General features: G+C 41.5%; 1 protein-coding gene across 1 annotated transcript in view; it reads left to right on the forward strand.

Moving 5' to 3' along the window:
- The first annotated feature begins 206 nt into the window (after positions 1–206).
- Positions 207–14,934, forward strand: part of TBX18 (T-box transcription factor 18) — a 43,392-nt gene continuing 28,664 nt past the window's right edge. The window contains exons 1-4 of the mRNA XM_063124907.1: positions 207–853; positions 3,555–3,753; positions 7,007–7,108; positions 13,997–14,168. Of these exons, the coding sequence (XP_062980977.1) occupies positions 562–853; positions 3,555–3,753; positions 7,007–7,108; positions 13,997–14,168 (765 nt within the window). The 5' untranslated portion in view covers positions 207–561. The remainder of the gene's footprint in view (positions 854–3,554; positions 3,754–7,006; positions 7,109–13,996; positions 14,169–14,934) is intronic.

The raw sequence follows: 14,934 nt of genomic DNA on the forward strand, positions 1-14,934 counted from the left end.
CGAAGAAACAGAGGGCGACATACACTCCTTGGGTTCCCCTCTCCCCATCCCATCCACTTTTATACCCTTCTAAGGAAGAAGCACCCGCTTTGGAGGGGGGATCTGTAATTTCTGATTGGCCGAGGACACCTCTTGATTGACACGCGTTCTCCCTCTCTCCATGGGCTCCGCCCCGTCCCAGTCACTTTATTGACACTAATGAGCAAGTTCTTCCCACCGGTCTCCTGCCTGGAAGTGCTGACAGATCAAGGCAACAAATTTCAATTACAAGCCCTAATTTGTGTCCGCAGAGCGTTTGTTACCCATGTCAGAGCTGTTTGGCCCCTCAGACGAGGCAGAGCTTGCAGGAGGAGGGGAAGAAGAGAAGCGCCGCTTGTGCAGAAAGGAATAGTTTGGAAAGGAGGGGGCGGCGGCGGCGCACCCCAAACCACTTCGGGCGGCGAGAAGTTGGATGTAAAGGAAAAGGCGAAGAGGAGGCGAGCAGTGCGGCCTGGAAGGAGGCGAGCAGGCAGGGGGAGGGAGAGGAAAGGAAAGGAGGGCTCTGAGCCCGCCGGCCTGGGCATGGCAGAGAAAAGGAGAGCCTCGCCTTGCACCATGCTGAGCCTCAAGGCTCACGCTTTCTCGGTGGAGGCGCTGATCGGAGCCGAGAAACAACAGCAGCAGCAGCAGCAGCCGCAGAAGCGACGAAAGCTGGTAGGAGCTGCCGGAGAAGAGGCGCCGGCCGAAGCGGGCAGCAGTTGCGACCAGGGCTCCAGCGAAGGCGCCGAGAACAGCAGCGCTTTGCCGCCCAGCGCGGAAACCCGGGCGGCCGCCGACGCCTTGAGGAACGGCGCGGCCCGAACCCTGCCTCCCGGTGAGTGATCGAGTCTCCCCCCCGCCCCCCGCGCCCGTTCCCTCCTGTAGGGAAAGGCTCCTACCCGCCCCTCTTCGCCGCCCGATCAGCCCTTAATCGGGGCGGAAGAGCTGCATTGTTTCTAAGGGCATGCGGCTCTGATCGCCCCACTCCCAAAGGCCAAGTCTCTCGCTGTCTTTCTGAAGGCAATCTCTGCATTCACATACCCCGACCCGAATTTGCCTCTTGGGGCAGCTGTCAATGCCCAGAGCCTGCCCTCAAGCGCTCTGTACTTTCCTCCGATGTACCCTGTTTAAATCAAGCAGCCAGGCTCGGTCTGCCGTTTCTTAAGACTTGGGGAACATCTCCTAAGTCTTGTGGTGGTTGGGGAGAAAGCCAAATAAATTGATTCCCTTTTAAATACTTCGGATGGAATGGGGCACTCCCCACCCAGTGATCTGTTTCAGGCTTTAATATAATATTATGCATGTTGTTTGCAATCCTGTCCCAGTTTCGTTTTCCTGAAAGCGATTGGTTTCCGTGGGATTACTTTCACATAACCTGTGTAGGAGCAGTATTTTTCAATTCTACTTATATGTTGCCTAACCCTATGGATCTGGCCGAATTTAACAGGGCTTACTCCCAAGTAAGTGCCAATAAGGTTGGAGCCCCATGACTTACTAGTAGTGATGCTTTGGTAACAGTTACTCAGAAGTAAACCCCATTGAGTTCAATAAGACTTCTTTCCAGGTAAGTATGTGTAGGATTGTAGTCTATAAGTGTTACTTCAGAGAGTGGGCACAATCCAAAGAGAGTGAGTCGTGCATAAGTTCTACTGGAGTGAAAAGGACCTAAATATATAATATATGTCAGCACTGATTGTAATGGTTTACTTAGACAGTTTTCTGTGATTAAATGCACATGTTTTTAAAGTTGATTTGGCTCACATATATAATTTCTTTAAACCCTATTTTATTCTAGAGCTGTATAATTATTAATATCCATTCAGCCAATACTAAATAATTCCCTGCCAATTTTGATATCGTATTATTAATAATAATATTAATAATATGAACGCTCAAGTGCAACCACTTCTCTCTTAACTGTCCGATTTGGGGTGAAAGTAACTATAGTAAGGAACAGACAGTTGGCATTTTTGGGATCTTTCCTTCATAATACTTATTTTAAATATTTTTGAAGTTTTTAATTTCATAAAGAAACACAACTTTTGACTTCATCAAGAGTCACTTAAAGAGTTGGGTGCATTTTATTAAATATCTAAATATACACAAATGAATAGAGACTATGAAATAATATATTGCTCGTTTATATTTATTCCTTCTGGGCTTATTTCTGTGGTTTCTCAACAAAAATAACAAAATGCACTGTGATACTATTTTAGGGATCTGTTTGGAGAGAAATAGATGCATAGACTCTTGTTTTCTTAAGTGCATTTGATATTTAATCCAATTGAACCCCTCAGGGTTTATTTTCAAATGTATTTTGAACTGGAGCGCCGGACTGCTTTAATTTATTTCATAACACTCATTAGGTGCAATTTGCGCAAGAATTAAGAAAGGCTACATCTCATAAACGAATATAGTTTAGACGCACGCTTTAGCGTTTCAATCACGTCGGTTTTAATAGGATTTGGGCCTGCGTAATTCTCACCGGCTTGCACTTCATAATCTCCAAGAGCCGCTGCAATCCAGCACAAAAGAAGTCCTGCTAAAATGCATGCAAAGCATATAACATGCAAAACCTACAATTCCGTTTGTTTAAACCCAAACTTAAAAATAGGGGCCCTTACAATGCAATCCTATCCTTGTCTATAAATTCCTTGACTTCAATGGGATTTAACGGCCAGGTACGTATAGATGGGATTGCTGCATTCCTCTCTATTCCGTAGATTTAAGGTGTTTAAAAAAATATAGGGAGTAAAGTTTAGATTTTTAAAATAACCCTCGAACTGGGAGGCTGGAGGCTCGATCCAGACTCGCATCTCTCTCGTTGCCATCAATGGCATAGGTTAACAAGGGAGCGGGACTTGATTTTCCATTGAAACTAATGAGACTTCCTTGAAGCGAAGGCAGTTTATTTCCAACTCTTCGGGGTCGCCCTCACTGACCTTCGCCTCTGGTGCCTTCTGCTCCAGCGACGTCTTTCGCAAGAGCGGTCTTGGCTCTTTAACAAGACCCCACCAGTGTCTGGCCCTGGTGTCCTTCTCCTGCTTGAGGAGAGATGGGATATCCTTCATGGCCGCCTTTGGGGCGACCAAACGTTCTTTCTGCAAGCGAATCCTTCACTTTGTATCCCCCTCGCCCCATGGCTGCGTGTGCCCGGATAACAGCCGCCTCGCCTTTTCTCTCGTGGCGTTTAGGCCCAGAAGAGAGATGGACGTCAGGCGCTGCTGCGGCCGCGCCAAAACCAGCAGGGAAAGGCGCAAGACGCACGTGGCCCTTTCCAAAGGCCGCACGTGTGAGTGAAGGGGAAGGAAGGGGACGTCAACAACAGCAACCCGCGTTTCGGACGCCCTTTCATTGCTTGGTAGAGAAACTCTTGACTCCCCTTAGCAAGCGGCTACCGACTTTGTGCCCTTCTTTTTAAAATGCCGAAGAGGCGGAGGCAGCACCAGCAGCTGTGTCGCCTGGCGCCTTGAGCGGTGTATTTGCCTAACGCGCGCGCTCTCTCTCTCTCCCTTCCCCACCCATTTTTCCCTCAGGTAGCTGCGACGAGACTTTCCTAAGTGCTGCTACGTCGCCCCCATTGTCCCCCGGAGGTCCTGCCAAGGCGGGGGGCTCCAGTAGGCCCGCTTCTCCGCTGCTTGCGCCGCAAGTGCCTCGGGTAGACCTGCAGGGCGCAGAGCTCTGGAAGCGCTTCCACGAGATCGGCACCGAGATGATTATCACCAAGGCGGGAAGGTAATAATAATAATAATAATAATAATAATAATAATAATAATAATAATAATAATCACAATCCTATGCATGTTTAGACAGAAAAAAGCCCTACAGCTCCTAGCTGGGGAAAGCTGGGAGGTGTAGAACTTTTTTCTGTCTAAACACGGATAGGAGCGCGCCCTAAGCCACCACCAAGTAAGCAAAATAGCCATCGGGTCCAGCCAGGCCGAACCACTTCCGGAAGGTCGCAGCGCCCTTTGACGCGCTGCGCAGCTTACATACGTGGCGCTGCGGCTGAGCTGCGTGGAGGGCTTTTGCATGACCCCTGGGCCCGTGCGAAAGAGATGGGGCCGCATTCAATTTTGAGAATGCCATGCACACGTGTTGCACCCCAGAATTCGATGAGATACAGAGCGCGATTCTATCCGGCCATCCTCCGTCGGAGGGGAGGGCTGCAAAACAGCACGGTTCATCACCGGATACTTTTAACTAATTTAATTGGCATCCCCAATCTCTCCCCCTCCCCTACCTTCCTTATTTTAAACATGGCTTAAATGTGAACCTCATTTATTTCAGTCGAAATTTATTTTCAAACGGCACTACATAAATTGCAACCAAATCTATTCATATAAGTGGGATTTCGTGTAATTTAAGATTTGATAGTTCACTTGATTTTAGTGATACTTCCACAAAAGTGCATGCTCTTTCCCACCTAACGCTCTGATGTGAAATTCAACTAATTTGGAAGGAAATTCAGCTGATTTAATATTGAATTGTTTCCAAGCAATGAGTTTAAGGTAGAAGTTATCTTTGTAGTATCTATTCTGTATGGTAAATCAGCTAGTGTGTGTCAGTGTAAATCTGCATAAGTGTATTTTAATCTACCATATCTGGCAGTTTTACATATCTCTAGAATTCTTCTGGGTATTTTTGAGAGAATTATTGCAACAAAAGAAGTCAAATCAAAAGTATTAAGGAGAACCCATTGCTCTATCTTGGTTTTGTGCTTCAGATGGCTTAAGATTTCCATGTTGCATTATATTGTTTCATGATATGGCTTCTCCACCAATTTAATGAAATACAAAATCTTAGGATGCTTAAGATACATATTTAAATGACCTATAATTTCTACAAATATTTAAAGATGGTGGATACAATTAGAAATCCACAAGCATGTCAAAATGACTTAAGTAAATTGATTTATAAAGCTGGATAGGTCAATAATTTCAGATGATATAGAAATATGTGGGATTTTAGGTTTCCTGTTCATTATGTTAAAGCGTATGAATGCTACATTCTTTTTTTTAAAAAAAAAAAACACCCACCCCCTTTCTTCCTTTCCAAAGAATACACATGGTAAAAACCTGCACAGTATAAAAGTATCTGAACTTATTAGAAATTACAGAAACATATTTTATTGAATCCATATGCTACCTTCTACATTTTCAGAGGGCCTTTATTAATGATTGAAGTGCAGTCTTAAACAGCACAAGGCAACATTTGTCTTAAAAGTTGTCCTGTCAAAGATTTTCTTTTTTATCTTACAGGTGCACTGAAATAACAGCAAGAACTAGTTAGCTACATCTAGTTTTGCCCTCTTGTTTAGTTGTTACGTCAATAATCCTGTTCTTTCTAAAATTGAACTATGATTTCATGGATTTGGAACAAGATAAAAAATTAAGAAAAATAATCGTAATGTTCACTTACGTTAAAAGAAAAAGATAGCATGCCTTTGTTATAAAAGTCTTTGAAAATAAATGTATAGAGATGGATTTTCATTTCAAAAATAAATTGCATCTTCAACTGAACCTAGTGAAAATTGCCATATGCACCTTCGTATTAATGAGCTTTGATTTCCCCCTGCCCACAATAAGATGAAATTTTTTTCATAATATCCATTAATGAACTTCTTTTACATGTCTTTTGAATATAAAACACTTTAGGTCAACTCCCTTGCAAGTCCTCTGGATGAGCCCAACTGAAATGAATGGGAACTGTTTCTTTATCCTGAACATGGGGCATCCCATGTTGGCATTTATAATAGAATTACAAGATGTTGGATACAATTCACTAATTAAGACTGCAATTCTCTACAGTGTTACCTCAGATTAAGTCCCACTGAATTGCACTGTAAGCAACTAATCATTTATGAGATTGTACCTTATAAGTAATGCACCTTCTATTGCCTTACTTTTATTTACACTCCAAACCTAACTTTGTTTATGTAGAAGTAAATCCTATATTAATAGCATGCATCTAAATATTCATTCTTAGGATTTCCATCTTTGAGGTAAATTCTACATTTTTCTATATATTCATGCGGCCTTTGTAAGCAATACCAGCCTGTAATGGCAAAAGAAACAAAATCACCTGTGGAGTGATGTTCACTGTTTCAATAATGTCTGTACACTGCTGAAGTGGTGGTTGATGCTGTCAAGGTTCACTGTGCCAATCAATGATATGGGGGGGGGGCAACTTATTCTATGCACCCCATATATTTCCCCTCCCTATGACAGCGCTGTTAGTGTTGATAATGTATTTCATGGAGAAGAGCCTCATGTATTAAAGTGCATATACAAGCCCAGTGCTGGATGCAAGAATCTCTTGATCAGGGCTTGTGACTTGAAGTAAGTTCCATTGACTTTGGTGGGACTTCTTTTTTGAGTAAACAGGCTTGGGTTCAAAAGGTTGACCTCCATTTCTTTGTGAATAATAGCTGCTACTTGAACACATGATTTCTAAGAATTACCAGTGAGGTAAATCCAACATTATGCACGCAGACCTCTGCTTCTGAAACAGTTCCTTTCAGATCCTATAACCCCTCCCCCCAGCTTTCCACACATACCCTGTATCTGCTTCAGGTTTGGGGCATGTGCAGGGGGGGGAGAGTCAATTTGCCAGTGGTGTCTGTTCCGCTAGTGGAAGGACACCATTAGATACAACCCAATGTGTTTACAACAGCTAAAGCAAAACAAAAGAAAAATGGCTTGCTGATCAACAACTGCACTTGAATTATGTGGAAGAGTTTGTACTTTGAAGGAGGTTGAGAAACATACAAAACATGGTTCAGCAAAAAATACATATGTAAAATTTGTCGGGACTTGCATAATAAGACTATTTTGGGAATGAGCTGGCTATAATTATTTTTTTAAAAAAAGGCTTCCTGCACATAGTTTTAAATGAAAAAGGGTTGGGGGATGATTCCTCAAACATGTTTCTGCTTCTGTATTCCAAGTTCTGTTCTTTATTAAATGCTCTTCTTTTTTGTGTTCAGACGGATGTTTCCAGCTATGAGAGTGAAAATTTCAGGCCTCGACCCCCATCAACAATATTATATTGCTATGGACATTGTCCCCGTGGATAACAAAAGATACAGGTATAGTATGGAATATATAAAACTTGGAATACTGGGGGGAAATACTACTAGTCTGGAAATTAACAGAAGGTTGTGCTTAACTTTCTTCCAAATTCCTATCTTCATCTCACTGCATGAAAAATAAGCAGTTTGTGCCAAGCACGTGAGAGCAATCAAGGGTGGTTGTCGTTTTTTCTGCTTTGTACGTTTGGCTCATACATTGAACACACTCTGTATTATTCAAATTATTGGTGTGTGTTTTCTTGTCACGTAAGCAGCAATTCTTCAGTCCCTTACTTGGGAATTGACTCATTAAAGCCAGCAAGATTGGGGTGTACTGTCTGTAACTTGTACAAACCATGTTTTTCTAGCCCAGTTAGCTCAGTAATAGTAATATATGTATTTATACTGCCCAACAGCCAAGGCTTGCTGGGCAGTTCACAATTAAAACCAAAATGTACGAAAGTGAGAATTTAAAACTTAAAAAAATTAAAATACCATATAAAACCCGGAAAAGTTATAATCCAAGGAAAGCTTGTCTGAAAAGATGTGTTTTCAGGAAGCGTTGGAAAGATGTTGTGTTTTCTGCCTCCCAAACTGCACGAGGAAGGGTTCTATAGAGAAGGCCCACCGCCGAGGTTCTTCATGACAACATTCTGCTCATCTTGGAATCATGAGCAGGACCTCCTCTAAGGATCGTAAATGTCATCTGCATGTGTATAAGGGAAGGTGGTCTGCTTCCTGGTCCCAAGTTGTTTAGGGCTTTGTAGCATAGCAACATAACTTTGTATGTGGCTCGGTAGCTAACAGGCAGCCAGTGCAGTTCTTTTAATACAGGTTTTATATGAGCAGACCTGGGTGTTACCGTGAGCACCCTAGCTGCTGTGTTCTGCACTAGCTGCAGCTTCCGAACCACACACATGAGTAGCCCCACATAGAGCGCATTACAGTAGTCTAATCGTGAAGTTACCAGTGCATGAATGACTGTGGCTAGGCTATCCCTAGCCAGGAATGGGTGTACCTGGCATACCAACTGGAGTTGGTAAATGGACACAGAAAGTCCCAGCTTCAATCCCTGCCATCTCAAAGTAGGGCTAGAAATGAATCCTGCCTGAAACCTTAGAGAGCTGCTGCCAGTCAGTGTTGACAGTACTGAACTTGTTGTCTGAGCATAAGGCAGCTTTCTGTCTTCCTAGTTAAAGAACAGTACTTTGGGAAAATATTGTGCTTAGTCAATAAATATTTTTTCCATTAGGTCTTTGCATAAAATTATATATTGATGAGTAAATGCAAAAATACAATACCTGTACTAAAACTGTAACTCCCTTAATTTGTCTTGAATATTTCCAGATGGATGTTATAGTTTAGGTTTTGCTCTTGTTGGGATGTATTTTTGGAGAGATGGGAGAGACAGGGTAATAGGGGCAGTGACATCTTACAAGTTGAGAGCCGAAGAAGATGTGGCAGTGGAAGGAGCAGTCTGTTACAGGGGACTAGGTTTTGGTTGTCCCATTTCCCAGGCTACGTCTCAACCAACAGGGTCTCTGTTGCATTGGTGGTAGTCTGTCCCCTTGGGTTGAAGGTGCTGCTGTTGAATGCCAGATCAAGTGAATGGGATGGGGATGACGGCAGCAGCCATCTGATCCTGGATGAGAAGTTTGATCTGATGTGTATTACAGAGATCTTGTTGGATGAAACTGGGAGAGTTAACCTTTTTCAACTTTCTCTATGCAACAGTAGGCAAGACCTGGGGAATAGCTAGATGGAATTGCATTAGTTTGTCATGGTCTGTCATGATTGTGTTCCCCTAACCAAATGCCTCATCCAGCAGTTGCCCAGTTTTGAATGTGTGTTCTTGAAAGTGCATGCCAAGTCCACCCATTGCCCAATAATCTCCCCTCTGAGCTAATTGGGGTGGTCTTGGCTGTGATATTGGAGTCTTCAAGGGGACTTTAACATTCACACTGAGACCACCCTGTCAAGAGCAGCACAAAGTTTTATGGCGTCCGTGGTTCTGACCCAAGTGGGTTCTGGCCCAACTCATTTAGTGGGATGCACTCTTGGTCTGTTTGTGTGTGCATGTGCGCTGTGGGGGAATGATGGTGATCTTTTGGTAGTTTCGTTATCATGCACAGATCATTACTTGGTATAGTTTAGTTTTGCTGTACTGCTGAGCTCTTTCTCTCCCTTCTACCCCTTTGCATTGTTCCTTCCTCCCTCCCTTCCTCTAGCCTCCTACCGCCGCCCCCTCACTTTTGACTAGCCAGGCCCCCATGGAAACCATTATGTGACTACCCACATCATCTGTGGGAGCCACTTTGTGGTGGTGCCCGCAGCAGTTTCTCGAATTCTCAGATGTGTACACAGGTCCAAAAAGATTGGGGAGAGTTTCCTGTCATCTCAATAGGCAATTCTGTCGAAGCCCAGGACTATCTCTGGAATGTAGAAACAGCTTGGGCATTTGATAAAGTCACTTATGATTACCCTCTCTCACTTTGTAGAGCCAAAGAAGCTCCTTAATTTTCTGAGGAACTTGGAGTGGCAGTGATGGCAGCAAATATATTGCACTATTGCATCTGCACAAAATTGACCAACATCTCTTTTTCAGTGTTTATGGGCTTATTGTATCTGGTCTCAAGATGGTAATGAGGATGACTAAACAGCCTGCTGTGACCAATTTGCAAGTTAGTTTACAGATAAAATCACTTGCGTGTATTCTGACTTGGATGCTATAGTTAGTGAGGTTCCAGTTTTTATAACTTTGGTACCTGCTTGCCCTGTTGTCATTGATACTTTTTCAAATTGTAGATCCTGTGAATGTGGACAGGACACTTGGACGAGTAGAATCTACCACATATGTGTTCCATCTATACCCTTTCTGGCTTATAAAAGCTACCAGAGTGAGACTGGCTGAGTGGGTAAGGGGAGTGAGTAATGCCTCAGGCTTAGAAGAGGTGGTGGTGGTAAGGCATTCGTTTTAAAAAAAGCTCTCCTTGAATCTCACCATATTGGATTATTTCTGGCTGACCCCCAATATTCCATTCTTAGGCAAGTTGCAGGCCTGCTTATGGGATGGAAACTGCTCCGGTTACCTTGACAGATTATATTTGCCAGGAACTGGACAGGGCGGAGTTGCATCCCTATTCTTCTGGACCTCTCAGCAGCTTTTGATACCATTGATGTTCAGTGTTTTAATCTTTAATGTTTAGTGTTTTAATCTTTGTAAACTGCCCAGACAGCTTCAGCTATGGGGTGGTATGTAAATGTAAATAATAGTAGTAATAATTAATAAATAGATCATGGCATCTTTCTGGAGCTCTGGGCTGGTGTGGACTGATTTGTAATGGTTCCAATACTTAGAGGGACAGTTCCATTAAATGGTGCTTGGGGATTCCTGTTTGGCAAGTTGGCTATTGGCCTATGGTATTCCTCAAAGTTCTATTCTAACCCCCTTGCTATTTAACATCTACTTGAAACAGCTGTGGGAAGTTTTTTGTGTGTGTTTTGAAGTCCAGTGCTGTCAATACATAGATGACACCCAGTTATCTCTCCTTCCCATCACAGTCAATGGAAACTGTTGATGTTCCTCATCAGTGTCTGATATTGGTAATGGACTAGACCAGGGCAAATACATAGAAACTTAATCCAGACAAGATAGAGGCGTTACCCTGGTCAGTAGAAAGACAGATCAGGGAATTGGGGTTCAACCATTTTGATAAGATTGCACACCCCTTGAAAAACAAGTTGCATAGTTTGGGGGTATTCATAGATTCACTCGCTCCTAGACCTGGAAGCCCTGGGTTTCGGCAGTGGCCAGGAGTATTTTTATTATTAGCATCCCTTCCTTGGCATTGTCTGATTTGGCCCTGGTGAACCACACCCCGTAGTTACATTTCATTTGGATTGCTTCAACATCCTCTGTGTGGGGCTTGCTTTGAAGACTGTTCATAAGCTTTAGTTGGTTCAGAATGCTGTTATAGGGAGCATATGACTGCCTGTCTGTTTCCTGGCATAATGCAAAGGGCATGTAATAAAGCCCTAAACAACTTAGGACTAGGTTACCTAAAGTATCCTCTTTTTCTCTACAAACTTGCCCTGGTGTTGAGATCTTTCAGAACTGCCTTTTTCCCTGCCTCGCCAAAAGTGATGTGTGTTTGCTGAGAGCTGGAGAAAGGACTTTTTCAGCGACTGTGCCCAGACTTGGGAATTCTTTACTGAAGGATGCCCTTCTGGCACCCCCGTTGATGGCCTTCCACCATCACCTCTTCTCTGCTGCTCTGTCGTTTAACCTTTATTTTAATAATTTAATGTTTTAACTGGCTACGTTTGTGTGTGTATGTGCTCTTAATAGGTTTTTAGATGGCTTCTTTTTTTTAATTATGGATTTTATTGTTAGCAAATTTGGGCATATTTATTATAGAAAGGGAGCGTATAAATGTAGTAAAAATAAATATGCACATACATTCAAGTGTGATTTATAGAATTATACTTTTTGGTGGCTTTGTTTAGCTATTAAATAACATTCCTATCTATGCAATCATTTGCAATAATTGACCAGTAGCTATCCAATTTAGCTAGGTAACCTGCTCCTTAAACAGTTATTTTAACATAAGGTCTTGATCATATAGACTTTGACCAGGGCAATACACATTTAAGGAGGAATTCCCACTAGAATTTCTGGCATGAACTTGTAGGAAGGGGAACACAGTGGCCGCTTTCAGCATCTAAGAGACTATAACTCTAGGTCAAGAGTATATTTGTTGTGGTATTAAAGATTTCTTGCTCAAATGGTTCTGTGAGTAAAGGCCTGTATTAAATATTAATAGTTTCATTAACAACATTATTTGAACAGTTTTCTAATTCTTTCATTAAGTAACCCAAGTTATTGAATATAACTTACTATCCTATTACCAGTCCGGCTTTCGTGTTCTTTAAAGAGGCCCAATCCTGCATGCCTTGAAGTTTAATTCTGGCTAGATTGTAGTTCTTCATTTTTATTTTGACTGAATAAAAGGCAGATCAATAAAAATATTGAGTCTAAATTGGAGTTGGATAACATTTTTGTGATATAGTCTAAGGATAGTATCCTACGTTCATACACTAGGAAATAAATCCCATTGAACTCAATAGGTCTTTGAGTAAACATGTTTAGGATTGAGCACACAGACACTTTGCACATTATGTACTAAATAACATATTTCTAAACCTAGCAAGGGTATATTTATATACTGAAATTAGGCATGATTCTCATGATTTAAGATTTTTTTCAGATTTTTTAAAAATGAATTTTATACTCATGATTCACATTTCAGTCTTTTTTTGTATATTTTGATCTTTCTTTATGTAAGCATGTCAGACTAGCATGGGACCAGTGCTTGCTGTATTACATTCATTGGCTTAGATGGCAAATTTCCCATGAGTAGAATTTTGTTCTCTCCCCCTCCTACAGCTTCTTTTGTCCCCTGAAAATGTGCTCCATTGTGGGAGCTGCTGAGAGGGCAGAATCAGCAATAAATGCCTGCTTTCGCAAGTGGAAGCCTGGCGAAAGGCTTCCAGCCTGCGCTGGATCAAAAGCTCTTCCATGAACGGAAGGAGTCATTCTGTTTTGCACAAAGGACACTTTGGCTGAAATCCTAGGCATCCTTACTAGAGAGCAAGTCCCACTGAACTAAATGGAACTTACTTCTGAGTAAACATGAGTAGGTTTACAATTTTAGGATCCAAGCCAGTGGTCCTAATTCTGCTTTTGTTGGTAGCAAGGCAAGATTTTATTGAGTTAAATCATAAAACCTGAGCTTGCTTAATGCTATAATTACTGGAGAGGGATTTGAACAAAGATTTATACTATAGTACCATAATGAAATGCAATTTTCAAACAGAAAAATGACAACTTCTTCAATCTTAAAACACAGCATTAAATCTCCCTACTCCAGTCACTCTGACACACACATGGAGCTCCTCTGCCTTCAAGGATATCCAAACCCAAAAGCGTTGATTTAGACCATAGACCTTTCCATGTGTTCACTGCAGTGAAGCAGGCAATTCTGTCATACACCCCATTGCAGAAGTTCCGTGTTTGCAATGGTGCACATATGGGGCTCTGGTTTGAGGCATATTCTTGTATAAGACAGAATGTCTTTGTGTTGATTTGCCATATTTCAATGAAACAAGGTTATTTTCAGTGCAAATGCTTATAGCACTGATGACATTTCAGTCCCTTGCAGCACTAAGCTAACTAATTTATTTCTTTAAAACAGAAGGCAAAGGCTGTTTTAGTCTGTGAGAGAGTGTGTGTGTGTGTGTGTGTGCTTTTTTTAAAAAAAGGATTATGGAGGTTTTTTTTATGATGGATGGATGAACATACTTCATAAATATATTCATTGGCTCAGTTTTGAGTATATTATTTACAGTGGAAGGTGGATTGACTAATAAGGCATTTATAGCCAAAATGTTGTTCTGATTATAGGATAAACCTCAGAAGAACTAGAATTTTAATTTGTGGCCTTTCAAAGAGATCTTCATAAAATTTGGCTTTCTATTGAAATAAACCCTTTGTAGTATTAAATATTACATTCTTTTCCACGAATCTCTTCTAATATTTAGTTAATTATTACAGCCCCCTTTTTATATTTTTTTCAGTATGTGGTTCAATCTCAGAAAACCATGGGCTAAATGGAAGATAATCTATGCCAAGCTGTTTATTTGGGACTGAGTTTTTCTCTATAACAAATACCACTGTCTTGAAATGACTCGCTTTTTTTCTTTCTTTGTTAAATATGTTTTCTTTCTTTGTTAAAAATTTTGTTAAAAATTTCATATAAATTACGCTGTATGCTTGCTTTTCCACAGGGACTAAACAATGCCAATCAATTGCTGTGAATCTCACACACCTTGGGTTTCTTCCTATAGGTATGTTTATCACAGCTCCAAATGGATGGTAGCTGGAAACGCAGACTCGCCTGTGCCTCCTCGTGTGTATATTCACCCAGATTCACCTGCCTCAGGAGAGACCTGGATGAGGCAAGTGATTAGCTTTGACAAACTGAAACTTACAAACAATGAACTGGATGACCAGGGTCATGTGAGTATCTTGTTTTCTACAGTGTTAGCATAAGGCACATATTAAAAGCAGGGCTTTTGACATGTCAGCTTGTGTTAACAAAAACTAATCTTTCAAAGCCAATGCCAAGTTAGATGTATGCACGCTTTGATATTTTGCTATAACAATTAATTAGTAATATGATGCCATTTTACTTCACATGACTAAAGTGGACCCTTGAAGTACTGAGCATACAAAAAAACTGTCTAAACTGAAAGGGCACAACTACCTGTACATTTTGCCATTGTGTGCGTAGCCGTCAGTTCTTTTCCAGAAGTGTGGTGAAACAACATGCCTATCCTTAAAACACACATCTTCTTTATACAAGAACTTTACTTGACTAACAGAAAATGTAGCTAATGGTTTTATAAAATAATTTGTGCAAAACCCCCATGAGGTGTTAATAACGGTACTCAAAAGGAACAACACGAGAGTTGCATTCGCTCTGATAATGATTTATTGCCTACCTTATGGAGCAAGACCTTTTCACAGCTGAAGCTCATTACTTCTGCAAAACTGGCTGGGAATTGTGCCGTTTGAATGTTCGGTTTGCAAGCTCCAAATTGTTTAGTCATGACACCACCTCACGTGACAAAACACACTATAGTAACGTTTCCTGTTCTCTTCAAAATGTTTGGGGGTGGGGGTGGAAAGACTCACAAACTAATGTTTTTGAATTAATTCTTAAAATACTCACATTTTATGCCTTGGTAAATAATGATATAGTTTTGAGACTGGGCTCCTTCAT

This window comes from Elgaria multicarinata, chromosome 4 (assembly GCF_023053635.1).
Source record: "Elgaria multicarinata webbii isolate HBS135686 ecotype San Diego chromosome 4, rElgMul1.1.pri, whole genome shotgun sequence".
Lineage (NCBI taxonomy): Eukaryota > Metazoa > Chordata > Lepidosauria > Squamata > Anguidae > Elgaria > Elgaria multicarinata.